Here is a 13939-nt window from a genome sequence, read left to right as displayed (position 1 = left end):
AAAAAAATCTTTATAACTTATAATTAATTCAGATGTACAGTAATTGTAATATCTTCAACTTAAATACATCCTCATATACCGTATTCAGTTTGTTTGACTGGTTATATCAGTTGCCTTTTTATATGCTAGACTAATATATAATCTGTTATGTACTACAATTATTACAGTAAAGTATTTAAGATGAGCCTATATATTGTAAATTTTTAAATATCCAGCTGAGTCTCATTTGACTTGCTACTCAACTTCTACTATGAATGGTTGTTTCTGCTACTTTTTTGTATGGGGTGGGAAGATTGGATTAATCAATGTTATCCAGTTTGGGCTGCATGTTGAATCTCTCCAGATATCTCTGTCTGGACCAGGGTCCCCAAACTTGGCAACCTTAAGACATGTCGACTTCAACTCCCAGAATTCTGGGAGTTGAAATACACAAATCTTAAAGATGCCAAGTTTGAATATCTCTGGCGTAGACATAACTTATTCTGGTGAAACCATATTTGACAGCCATGAAAAAACATAACAAAGGTTTTTTTTATACCTCCAAATTTACATTTTGAATCAGTAGAAAAATAGTGTTTCCATTTTTGATTTTTTTTGAAACTGTGCTCTCAATATCTAGAAAATATTGGTTTGATTCTTATGTCAATAGTCATAGCTAAGCAGTGACAGTTTGCTTAGCTCTATACTGCTTGCTGCCTGAGCATTTCCGTCTAAAACTTTTGCTAATTGAGACTATAAATATCAGTGGTTCTTCATTCATAATATGTTTAGGATCAAAAAAGCTAATGTTATTAAAGACATTTGTACATTTTTTTAAAAAAAAATACATGAACTTGACAGAATTATGTTAGGCATTTCTTGTGTAATTAAGGATAGCATTTTTTTCTTATTATCTATAAATTTAAAAAGCTAACAACATGGGGGAGTTTTGCTGATAAAGTAAATCCTTCCTTCAAAAGCATTACCTTTTGAGATGCTGCCAGCCATTGTCATAAGAGGGAATAGATCTATCAGAATTAAATAATTTATCTGACTATAGGGAATTACAGTTAAATATAAGGTAATGAAAAGATTTAATTTACATGTCTGAATTGCATAGAAAAAAACCAAAGCATTCGTTGATTAGTGTAATTTGCTAGAACTACTAATATACTTACTGCATGGATTGTCAGTTTCTTGCAGCTCAACTTTTGATGGCTGTTCTTGGAATGGCTGTAACTTGAATGTTGGGCCAGGACTATGTTGCAAAACCAGAAGGACCCTAGCCTTTGATTTTGTCAGAAATGTTGGAAGACTGACTTTGCTCAGGGTGCCTCTGGCATTCTGAAAGTTGTATTTCAACATATTTGGAGGAAGTTGATTTCCAAAGGGTGGCCCATATCCATGCAAAATGACCTCAGCATGCTCTTCTCTAAGTAGAATGATGGGACACTGGGACATGCTGCTTAGGTTGTTCTGTCTGTTTCAAATATTTATATCACTTTTATGCCACAGCTGGCTCCTTGAAACAAAGCAGAACTAATAGACAGTCTTTCATTATGTGTAACACTGCCAAAAAATATTTTACATGCAAAGTTCTTATGACCCTTTTAAAAATTGTCTTGCCATCTGATACCTGCTGTGCTTCACAGGTGAAGATTTTTTTTACTTAAAAGTGACATTGCTAGTGAGAGGAGTTAAAATGCATGTTGTGTCAGATTTGCATGCTTTCAGAGAGATTTTTTTAGGTTTTCTTGACTACCAAAAGGGGAATACACTATTGGAGGCTTATATGAATAAAGTAGAAAAAGAGTACTTACTGTAAACTGATGTAAAGGTTTTGTCTGGATAGAAGGGATCATTCAAAAGACCAAGATCAAGATTAAAATTAATTCTGTCCTTAAAATAACTAAAAACCAATTCTATATTTAATATGGAATTGGATACAAACTTAAACGTGATTCAAGTGTCAAAAAGCTACAATAAAAACATGAAGCTTGTTATAATAATTGTGAAGCCACTTGTGACTAGTGTATATCAAAATATTTGGATGCCCACAAAATCACAGGAAAGATGCCACAGAGCTTGCAAAGCATGTTTTTAGAAAGAGTGATTACTAGAGTAGCATATGTTTTTTTCTTTTATCAATTTCTTGTGTTCTGATTCAAGTGAAGTGTTAACATTAATGTGTTAACGTTAATAATAAAGTTAGTAGCTTCCCTTATATTTGGAAAAATCATTATTTTCAAGAAAAACAAATGATGTATTAAAGAATCTCTCGTAGCAAATATGTTGAATTCAAGCGAGAAATAAAATTGTCCACAGGTTTAAGCAAGTATTATTGTGTCATGGAGCTTTGTGGCAAATAACAAGGATTAGAAATAGTAAAACGCAACTTTTCAGTTACTATGGAACAATTTTTCGTTCAGCTGCGAGCGTATATTCATTTTTTTCCTGGTTAGGCTGCATTTAAGTATTATGCCGTGTGGTTTCCTTCAGACTCCTTGGGATCCAGAAGTTGATCTTTGGTGGCATGACATCATGAAAAATGCTAGCAAGGAGTGTGAACCTGTCTGGTGTGATGCAGAAGATGAATTGTTTATTCTCTACACCAGCGGATCAACAGGGAAACCAAAGGTATGTTAATATTTTCCTGGACTGGTGTTAAATAGAAAGATAATAGTTCTTCTTTTGTCAAATTGTACCTTTTTACTGTTCTTGGTGCTATATCTACACTTTGCTTTTAACCTTTGTTTGTTTATAGTTCTACTTGAGATGGATTGTTCATAGATAGAGTACTGAATAAAGGATAATTATCATAATGAAATCTCAGAATGCCATGGTTTCTGCCCATTCTGTTCCATTAATTTGCAGAGCTCCAAAAACTCTGGAGCTGACACCTTCTAACACAATAGAAGATAATGTGGGGTCTTTAGTGATTAATCCTAAAAAGGGAGTGGGGATTTTGCAAACTTCACTCTCTTGTATTGTTACCTAGTTTGATAATGAAAAGTTTGCAAGAAAACAATTAAGCTGAGAGAGCACCAGGGACTCCATCTTCTAACACATTGAATAGTACATTGAATACTGGGGCTGTTTTTGTCTTGCTTTTTATTATAAAACCTGCAAAGAGTGTTGTAATTCTAAATGTACTCTATTGGGGAGGAAAATCAGTAGTGTGATTTGTCTACTGTGGAATTTTGTGGAAGGGGGCAGAGTATACAGCTCATCTGTCTGGTTTCCGCATTTCGGATATAAACACTCTAGGAAATGTCTAGAGATACAGTACTTTACTAGAAGAGCCCCTCACTCCTCCACTCGCAACAGAATACCCTACGCAACCAGACTTACAATCCTAGGTTTAGAAAGCTTAGAACTATGTCGCCTTAAACACGACCCAAGCATAGCCCACAAAATCATCTGCTACAACATCCTTTCTGCCAATGACTACTTCAGCTTCAACTACAACAACACACGAGCACAGAACAGATACAAACTTAAAGTAAAGTGCTCTAAACTCGACTGCAGGAAATACAACTTAATAACTGAGTAGTTGATGCATGGAACTCACTACCTGACTCTGTAGTATCATCACCTAGCCCCCCCAAACTTTACCCTTATACTATCCACTGTTGACCTCTGCCGATTCCTAAGAGGTCAACAAGGGGCGTGTGTAAGTGCACCAGCGTGCCTTCCGTTCCCTGTCCTAAAGTTTCTCTCTTACTAGTATCATGTATGTAAATATTGTTATGTCTTTGTATACCACCAGTACGTACTTGACAAAACTAATAAACAAACAAACAAATAAGAGGCTTGTGTGGGTAACAGGATATAGATACATGTACCTTTTCAGCAAGAATTAATTGTGGAGTGATTTATAAAACTAAAGGGAACATATCAGAAGAATTATTTATTTATTTGGAAATTTTATAGAATAGCTTATCATAAGCAAATAATCCTGGGCAAAAACAATACAAATCTAAAACAAAATACAAATATGCAGTTAAAAATCAATATGTACAAATGAACATGTATGAAGTACTGCTAACAATATAGCCCTGGCATCTGAAGGAAAAAGGTATGCCTGCATAACTTCACTTCATATTTTCCTGCAAAAATCTGATCATACCTTGTAGTCATGCATTGAAATATGATAAATTCAGCAAGTTAAAACTAATTTCCCGTTGGCTGTTATATCTTAATACATTTTTTGACAATGCTGCAATTCCTGGTCAATGAGAACTAAATTATATTTAAATGTTTCTTTGCATGGATATTCTGTGTTCTATATTTCAGGGTGTGGTACACACAATAGCTGGATATATGCTTTTCACAGCTGCTACTTTTAAATATGTTTTTGATCATCATCCTGAGGATATTTACTGGTGCACAGCTGATATTGGATGGATAACTGGCCATTCCTATGTCACGTATGGACCTTTGGCAAATGGGGCAACCAGCATCTTGGTAAGTTCTACGATAAAGTCTGACTGTATGGAAACATCAAGTCTTAATTCCTTTGTGGAATGAATAGCATCAGTTTATCTTACACCTTTCTTAACAGCAATGAGTGAGGACTCAATTAAGATAATTGAAAAATATAGCTGTCTAAATCATGTTTTCACCTATATTCTGATCTGATGTTGATTTAAAATAAGAATTTCCCCTTGTTTTGACAAGCTTAAAAGAAAGTTTCCTGGAGTTTCTTCTCCACTCTGTGCTTTAGTGTTGTGGAATGGTCTCCTCTGCTAAGCAATATTTCCCGAACTTTGGGAATATAATAGGCTGTAAAGGTACATGTGCTGAAATTATCATTAGTCAACATGGTACATTGTTAATTGCTAATTCTTTTCAGTTTGAAGGGCTCCCTATTTACCCAGATATTAGCCGTATGTGGAACGTCATTGACAAGTACAAGGTGACCAAGTTCTACACAGCACCCACTGCCATTCGTCTCCTCATGAAATATGGAGATGAACCTGTCAAGAAGTAAGCATGACTTTAAGGAAAACAATAAGACTAATTGGAATGTCCTTTGGAAATACAGTGTTCCCTCGATTTTCACGTGTTCGAACTTCGTGAATAGCCTATACCACGGTTTTCCAAAAAATATTAATTAAAAAATACTTCGCGTTTTTTTTTCTATACCATAGTTTTTCCCACCCAATGATGTCATATGTCATCGCCAAACTAATAATTTTTGCAAATAAATAACAAAAAAAAAATATTGTTAATAAATAATTATGTTTATAAATATCAGGATCACTAAATGTCTTATTCAATGGTGAGAACCAGTAATAATGGTGAGTGAATGGTTGCTAAGGGAATGGGAAATGGTAATTTAGGGGTTTAAAGTGTTAAGGGAAGGCTTGTGATACTGTCCATAGCCAAAAATGGTGTATTTACTTCCGCATCTCTACTTCGCGGAAATTCGACTTTCGCGGGCGGTCTCGGAACGCATCCCCCGCGGAAATCAAGGGAACACTGTACATACATGGTTTAGAGCATTGGAGCAAAGTAGACTACTCCAGTCAATTCCCTGGGCATTTGTGTTTTGGGTACATGTTTATACTTAACTTTTGTCCTGAATGTAAAAGCCAGGGGAAAGGGGAATACATGTGAGTAGACTTGCTTTTAGTTGGTGCTCTGGTGACTGCTAGAAAATGCCTGCCTGAGCCTCCTTCCAGTTAAAAAAAAGGTAAATTGAACTGTCTTGAAAACATGGGAGAAAATAGGCATGGGGACTGCAGATTAGATCCTAGCCTGTCTGGAAATATGACTTAGAAATACCCAGATTAGGCCACATAATATTTTGCGGTGCTTGCATTCATATCAGGGTTGAACTCCGAGGGACGTTTCATGGCAGGACAAAGAATCATTTATGATTTTAAAAAAAGCTAAATTTAAATAACGAATTTCACACTATTGTTGTAATAAAAATATGGTTCGGTTTTAGAGAATCTGGGGGCTGCCTATAAGACTGTGGGGACTAAATGTAACATGAGACTTTTGTGCACATCACATCTCTACTAGATTAAATGTTGTGCTAAATATCTTTATTTTTAATAAGTTCTGCTGAATATTGTGGTAGCTGTCTCATACATAAACTAATTCATGATTTACAAAAGCACCATGGCTGTGTCCATGTAACTAAACCTAGGTAGGCTCCATCATGTATTATTTATTTTTATTTTTATTGGATTTGTATGCCGCCCCTCTCCGGAGACTCGGGGCGGCTAACAGCAATAATAAGACAGCGTACAATAATAATCCAATACTAAAAACGATTAAACCCATTAATATAAAAACCAAACATACATACAGACATACCATGCATAAAATTGCAAAGGCCTAGGGGGAAAGAGTATCTCAATTCTCCCATGCCTGGCGGCAGAGGTGGGTTTTAAGTAGTTTACGAAAGGCAAAGAGGGTGGGGGCAATTCTAATTTCTGGGGGGAGTTGGTTCCAGAGGGTCGGGGCCGCCACAGAGAAGGCTCTTCCCCTGGGTCCCGCTAAGCGGCATTGTTTAGTTGACTGGACCCGGAGAAGACCCACTCTGTGGGACCTAACTGGTCGCTGGGATTCGTGCAGCAGAAGGCGGTCCCTGAGATAATCTGGTCCAGTACCATGAAGGGCTTTATAGGTCATAACCAACACTTTGAATTGTGACCGGAAACTGATCGGCAACCAATGCAGATTGTGGAGTGTTGGTGTAACATGGGCATATTTGGGAAAGCCCATGACTGGTCTCGCAGCTGCATTCTGCACGATCTGAAGTTTCCGTATAAAACTGTACGTATAAGCCACCCTCAGTCCTCGGAGACGGGTGGCATATAAATCTGATTACTAAATAAATAATAAACAGTGTAGTTTGTGAACTCTGCCTGCCTTTATTGTTCAATCATCTTTTTTTTTTAAATAAATTTTTATTGATTTTATAAGTTTACAAAAAACAAACATATAACAGTGCACAGTGCATGTGCCCATCACCAAACAACACACACACCCCATCACCCCCACCACCCCTATAGGAGGATTCAAAGACTTTTGAATTATTTGTCTATCTATTAATCCTTGGCTCTATCTTGAACGCTTTTTTTTACTAAAAGAGTGATTGTAGTTTATTTTTCGTATTTACATCACAGATTCTACTTAACATATAATCTTTTACCTTGTTCCATCGCACCATCAGCTTCTCTAGTTTATTCTCATCAAAATTATTTAATCTTATTTCCATAATTTCAAAATGTATGTAATCCACCATGTACCAATACCAATTCTGTAGTGTTCATTTTGTAGAGTCTTTCCATCCTAATACTATCACCGCTTGAGCACTTTCCAATGCTACAGTTTTAATTTCTTTAGATTCTCCTAGTTCCCTATATTTAATTAAGATTGCTGTTTCTTTTGTAATTATCCAATTAATATTTAACATTTTATTAATTTCATTCTGGACTACCTTCCAGAATTTCTGTATTTCTATACATTCCCAGATCATGTGCATAAAGATTCCTTTTTTCTGGCATCCATGCCAGCATTTACCTTTCTCTTTCCCCTGGAAGTATGCAAGTTGTGCAGGTGTATAATACCACTTATGTAAGATTTTTCTTCTCATCTCTTTAACTCTCGTATTTTTAATCTTATATATGTTTACTATTATTTCTTCCATTTCTCTTTCGTCTATTTGTAAGTCATCCTGCCAACATCTTGTTAAACTTTTAACTACCTCTTCTTGCCTCTGCAATAGCATTCTATATATGTTACTGGCTTGTCCTTTACTTTCATTTATCTTTACCCTTATTATTTTTTCCAAGTTATTTTCTTCTCGTAAGAAGGCTTCTTTATTCTCACTTTTATTTAAACATGTACATATTGCATTAATCTGCAACCATTGCTGTTTACCGATCAGCCATTCCAATCTAGTTCTACTAACTCTTCCATCTTTCTCATATAGCTGTTCCATTCTCATTACCCCTTTACTATTTAATATTTTAATGATTCTAATTAAATTAGCCTCATCCCCTATATTCAGTGCATGCAACGTTGATAGCTTGGATAACTTTATTCCACTTGTCCTCTGCCATTTAAGCCATATTTCTAAACATGCTTTAAAAGAATCACTTAGGGTACTGATTTCAATTCTATTCCAACTTTTAAATAATAATTCTTTATTATTTATATTATTAATTTCTCTTTCTAATTCTACCCATTTCTTTTCCCCCCATAACTGTAGCTCGATTAACCTTTCAATTTGAAATGCATTTCTATATATTACTAGAGATGGGCTTCCCCAACCTCCTTCTTTTTCTTGTGCATACTGCCAATGCTTCCTTATTCTAGATTTTTTCTCTCCTTCAATCCAAAAGTTTAGTCTATTATCCCATTCTCTTAATTTTGCCTCAGGAAAACTGCCCGGTAAAACTTGAAACAAATACATCATCTTTGGTATTATCATCATCTTAAGGGTCCTTATCTTAGCCATTCTTCCTAAATTTTTTCCCTTCCAATTTTTGATCTGCTTCTGGATTTTTTTCCATATTAAGTTATAATTGGCCGTTGTTATTTTGGATGGGTTTTTAAATAACCAAATTCCCAAATATTTCATTTTTTTACAACCTAATTTCAATCCTGAGATTTTTTGAATTTCAATTTGCTCTTTGGGGCCAGTATTTAAGCATATTATCTCTGATTTTTCTATGTTAACCTTAAGCCCAGATTGATCTTTAAATTCTTGAAGTAATATCATTATTTTTTTCATCATTTCAATTGGGGTTTCAGACATTACTATAGCATCATCTGCAAATAAGTTTAATTTCAATTCAAGTTCCCCTATTTGATAGCCTCTCCATTCCTTATCATTTCTAATTTTATTTGCTAAGGTCTCGATTGCTAATGCAAATAGCATTGGGGATAATGGGCAACCCTGTTTAGTTCCATTTTGAATTTTAATCATTTCTGTTCTATTGCCATTTACTCTAATTTGAGCTACATTATCCTTATATATTGTTTCTATAACTTTACAAAATTTATTTCCCATATTTAAATCTTTACATAGTTGAAATAGGTATTCATGATTAACTTTATCAAAGGCCTTATAAACATCTAATTTTAAAATGCTTAATTTCCTTTTGGTACTGGTAGCATGATGTAGAACATTAATCACGTTTCTTATTGGTTCAAAGATTTTCCTTCCTTTCACAAATCCATATTGATCTTCTCCAATTATTTTTGGTAATATATTCTCCACCCTATTTGCCAATATTTTCATAAATATTTTGTAGTCCTGATTTAACAAGCTAATAGGGCAATAGGAACTAGGATCCGTTAAATCACGATCTGGTTTTGGGACTGTTATAATTTCTGACATTTTCCACGTCTGTGGAGTTTCAAAAGTTTCCATTACATTATTAAACAATTTCTCCATATACGGTAATAATTCGTTCATATACACTTTATAATATTCAGCTGTAAAACCATCTGGACCAGGAGCTTTAGCAGGTTTCAATCCCTTAATAACTCTAGATATCTCCTCACTTGTAATTTTTGCATTTAACATTTGACTGTCCTCTTTCTTTAATTGCTTTTTAACCTCTGAGGTTTGTGAAACAACATACTCTTTTTTATATAATTCCCCATAAAAGTCTCTCATTATTTTTTCCATTTCTACAGTATTACGTTTTATTAAACCATCCTTATCTTTTAAAGCAGAGATAAAAGATTTCTCTTTTCTTTTTTTAAAATAATGTACCATTTGCTTCATAGATTTCTTGTTCCAGCTTCTAATTCTATGTTTCATAATCATCTTCATTTTATTCCAATTTTCCTCATCAAGTAATTGCAATTGCTTTTTCTTAAATGATAGTAATAAATTCCATTCTCTGTTTCTTGTAATTTTTAAAGTTTCTTGGATTAATTCTATCTCTTTTAATAGATTATTCCTCTTAACATTCCAGGATTTCCTAAGGAAAGCTTCCGTACTAATGCAGTTACCTCTCATCACTGCTTTATGTGTATCCCAGACTATTGTTTCTTTAACCTCACCTGTTGCATTAATACTAAAAAATCCATTGAGTTCCTTTTGTAATTTAGTTCTGCTCTCCTCATTTGCAGAGACAATGGGGTTATACCTCCAAATTCTTTGTTTGTTACAAACCCCTATTTCTAACACAGCTAACATAGGAGCATGATCTGATAGCCAGATGGCTTTCACTTCTGCTTTCTTCAACTTAACCTTATCTGTTTTATTAATTAACATGTAATCTATACAGCTAAATTTATTATGTCTTGCAGAATAGAAAGTGTCTCTTTTAACCACATTTTGATGAAGGTCCATCATATTAATTTTATTTAAATGTAACTTTTTCTTATCCCCCTTCCCTGTTGTTAATTCCAAATTAAAATCACCTGCTAAAACCACTATACCTTCCGCAAAATTATCTAATTTCCGTTTTACATTTATTATAAATTGTTTTGCATTTACGTTAGGGGCATAAATAACCACTAGAGTTACTAGATTATTTCTTATTTTCCCCTTAATAAATAACATTCTACCATCCTTGTCTCTCTTAATATTGCTTAACTGAAAATCCACTCTTCTATGAACCATTATTGCCACCCCTCTGGATTTGTTCGTTCCTTTCGAATGATAAATTCTTTCCCATTCAATATTTGTTACTAATTTATTTGTTTTTTCCCTTCCCTTATGGGTCTCCGACAAGAATAAAATATCTGCCTTACAGTCTTTAGCCAGCTTCATGATTCTACATCGCTTTTTCTGTGATGAAAGACCATTTACATTGAGAGATAGAAGGCCTAAATCACCCATTTACATAAACTAAATGCATTTCCTCTTTCAACAAAACAGAGCCTACCGGAGAATTGTTTATTTTCCCAAAGAATCCACACCCTTGTGCCCCTCCCCTGACCTTCCCACAGGGGAAGGCAACGGAAAAAAAAACTTCCGTTACTGAAAGGCACTCTTTGATCTACGTTCCCTCTGAAAGCCCTCCCTTCTCCCCCATTTTACAAAACAATAAAAGATTCCCCCTCCTTCCCTCCTCTCCCTTTATTAACTAGCGTGAACCCCCAACAAGAAGTACAAAAGTATGAAAAAAAAATTAATTAGTTGAAAAACTTAATACCATATTAGCACAACAACTCAGTTCAGTTTATTATTTTTTCTTCTGTCTGGTCACACGAGGCTGATCACGCTTCTCCGATTGCAGTGAGGCCAATTCTCTTTGAAGTTCGGCAATCTTCTCCTCCTTGGTTTGTTCTGACTCGCGAAACGGTTCTGCTGCATCTGGCCGGTCGATCGATGCCTGGGTCTGCATTGCTTCCTCTGGATTTAATCCCAATTGTAAAAGCAGCTTGCTTCCTTCTTCTAATGACTTTGCCTGGAAAAATTTAGTATCTTTAAACACAATAATGGTGGCAGGATATCTCCAAGAAAATTTAATCCCATTTTCATACAGCTGAGAAGAGATCTCTCTCATCTGGTTTCTCATCTTGAGAGTCTCGGCAGATAAATCTTTTAAAACACGTATTGGAAAGGCTTTGTAGCGTAAGTTTAAAATCTGTTTGAGTTCTTTAAAAATCTCTGCAGCTCTTCTTTCTGAAAGAAATCTGATAACAATGTCTTTTGAATCACCCCTGCGGGGTCCAAAAGCCCAATGCGCTCTTTCAAATTCTTGCAACTCACATGTAACTTTGTTCTCAATGAACCACTGGAGGATTTCTTGAATAAGTTGTTTGCCCCCCCCAAAATCTTTGGGGAAGCCTCTCAAGCGTATGTTAGCACGACGCTGTCTATCTTCAAGATTTATGATACGAATTTCCTGGCGAGATTTCCCCGCTTCCAGCTTTCCAATCCTTTGGTCTTGAGTTTTTGTTTGTTGTTTCAGTTCCGCCATTCCGGTTCCCAGTGCCGATAAATCTTTTTTCATCTCTTGGAGCAATTTGCCCATATCAGCAAAACCTTTAAGCAACGAGTCCATCTTCTCCTCCAGCTCCACAGCAGACGCCATCTTCGCTTTGTTCTTACTTTTTCACCCAACCGCGTCAAAAAGAGTTATTTACTTCAACTTTTAACTCCTTCTGGTAAAGTTTTTCGACAGTTTATTCAGTTCACTCTCCTCTCAGTCCACTTTTAGTAAGCTAGAGAGGGTAGTTAAGGGTTAACTTTTATTTCTTTTTCTTCATGTGGGAGAGCTTTCCCTTGGTGCGTCAATCCTGGCGACGCATGCGTAGATCCCCCCTATTGTTCAATCATCTGAGTAGGAATAATATTCAGGATAGACATTGATCAGATCAGATCCAGGGATGGGCTCCTACGGGAATGGTCAGGAATGCAGTTCCGGTAGCAAAATTTGGAGCTCCACCCCAGTTGGTTATGACCTATAAAGCCCTTCATGGCATCGGACCAGGTTATCTCCGGGACCGCCTTCTGCCGCACGAATTCCAGCGACCAATTAGATCCCACAGAGTTGGCCTTCTCCGGGTCCCGTCAACTAAACAATGTTGTTTGGCGGTACCCAGGGGAAGAGCCTTCTCTGTGGTGGCCCCGGCCCTCTGGAACCAACTCCCCCCAAAGATTAGAATAGCCCCCGCCCTTCTTGCCTTTCGCAAGCTTCTTAAAACCCACCTTTGTCATCAGGCATGGGGGAATTAAGATATTCTTTCCCCTTCGGCTTCCACAATTTATGTATGGTACGTTTGTATGTATGATCGGTTTTTAAAATAAGGGTTTTTAGCTTCTTTAGTATTGGATTGTCGCACGTTGTTTTTATTACTGTTGTTAGCCGCCCCGAGTCTACGGAGAGGGGCGGCATACAAATCCAATAAAATGAAATGAAATGAATGAATGAATGAAAGAGCACCCAATTTGCTCTGAAAGATGTTGAAACAAAATGCATAAGCCACGCCCACAGTGTGGTAGTAAAGTTTCTGGTAGCCCATCACTGATCAGATCATTGAAACTGTCCAAATGTTTTGGATTTCAGTTTTTCTCAACCTCAGGCAGCATGCCATTAGCAAGAGATTATAGGAATTTACAAGGCATTGGAATTAAACTGTGTGTGTGTGGGATAGTTAATGTGTTTCTGCTTTACTTAATCCACTATTGACCACGCAAAGGCATTGGGGAGTTCTGAAAATGTTCTTATTTATTCAGTAATAGCAAATTATAGTTTTGAAATCAAATTGTAAAACAATTTTTCTTTCTAGAACCATTTTCTTTTTAAATCTGATTCATACCCTATTTATTCAGATACAGCAGGAAATCCCTGAAAGTGCTGGGAACAGTTGGAGAACCCATAAACCCAGAAGCTTGGTTGTGGTTTTATAGGGTAGTTGGTGAAGAACGATGCCCTATAGTAGATACCTTCTGGCAAACGGAAACTGTGAGTTCTTTATATTTGGCTTTCTTATTATCCTGTGAATTATTTGGTTATTTCTGAGATTCTCCAAGGCCTGGATTTCAAACTTACCTGCCAACTCTTTACAGCATGTCATAATTTAGATGCTGTTCTTTTGCTGTCTATTTGTGCCGTGTAGTCTCATCCCGAAGCTATTACAGCTTCTCCTTACCATCAAGGTTTCCAAAATCCTTTTAGAATCCCTCAAGATTCCAAATTTATTATTTATTTATTAATTATATTTCTTTTTTTTCTTTTTTTTAAATAATTTTTATTTACATATACAGTGTTCCCTCGATTTTCGCGGGTTCGAACTTCGCGAAACGGCTATACCACGGTTTTTCAAAAATATTAATTAAAAAATACTTTGCGGTTTTTCCCCCTATACCACGTTTTTTCCTGCCCGATGATGTCATATGTCATCGCCAAACTTTCATCCGCCTTTAATATATATATTTTTAAATAAACTTTAATAAATAAACATGGTGAGTAATAATCTAAATGGTTGCTAAGGGAATGGGAAATTGTAATTTAGGGGTTTAAAG

At 35.8% G+C, this 13939-nt stretch overlaps 1 protein-coding gene across 2 annotated transcripts in view; it reads left to right on the top strand.

Annotated features, from left to right (window-relative positions):
• ACSS2 (acyl-CoA synthetase short chain family member 2) overlaps positions 1-13939 on the top strand; it is a 76921-nt gene that overhangs the window by 47415 nt on the left and 15567 nt on the right. For both annotated transcript variants that reach the window (XM_070744896.1, XM_070744895.1), the window contains 4 exons: positions 2479-2616; positions 4276-4446; positions 4835-4968; positions 13247-13379. In XM_070744896.1, coding sequence (XP_070600997.1) covers positions 2479-2616; positions 4276-4446; positions 4835-4968; positions 13247-13379 — 576 coding nt within the window. The remainder of the gene's footprint in view (positions 1-2478; positions 2617-4275; positions 4447-4834; positions 4969-13246; positions 13380-13939) is intronic.

This window comes from Erythrolamprus reginae, chromosome 3, assembly GCF_031021105.1.
Source record: "Erythrolamprus reginae isolate rEryReg1 chromosome 3, rEryReg1.hap1, whole genome shotgun sequence".
Lineage (NCBI taxonomy): Eukaryota > Metazoa > Chordata > Lepidosauria > Squamata > Dipsadidae > Erythrolamprus > Erythrolamprus reginae.
Note: the sequence above shows the minus strand (reverse complement) of the source record. Positions and strands in the feature narration are given on the sequence as shown.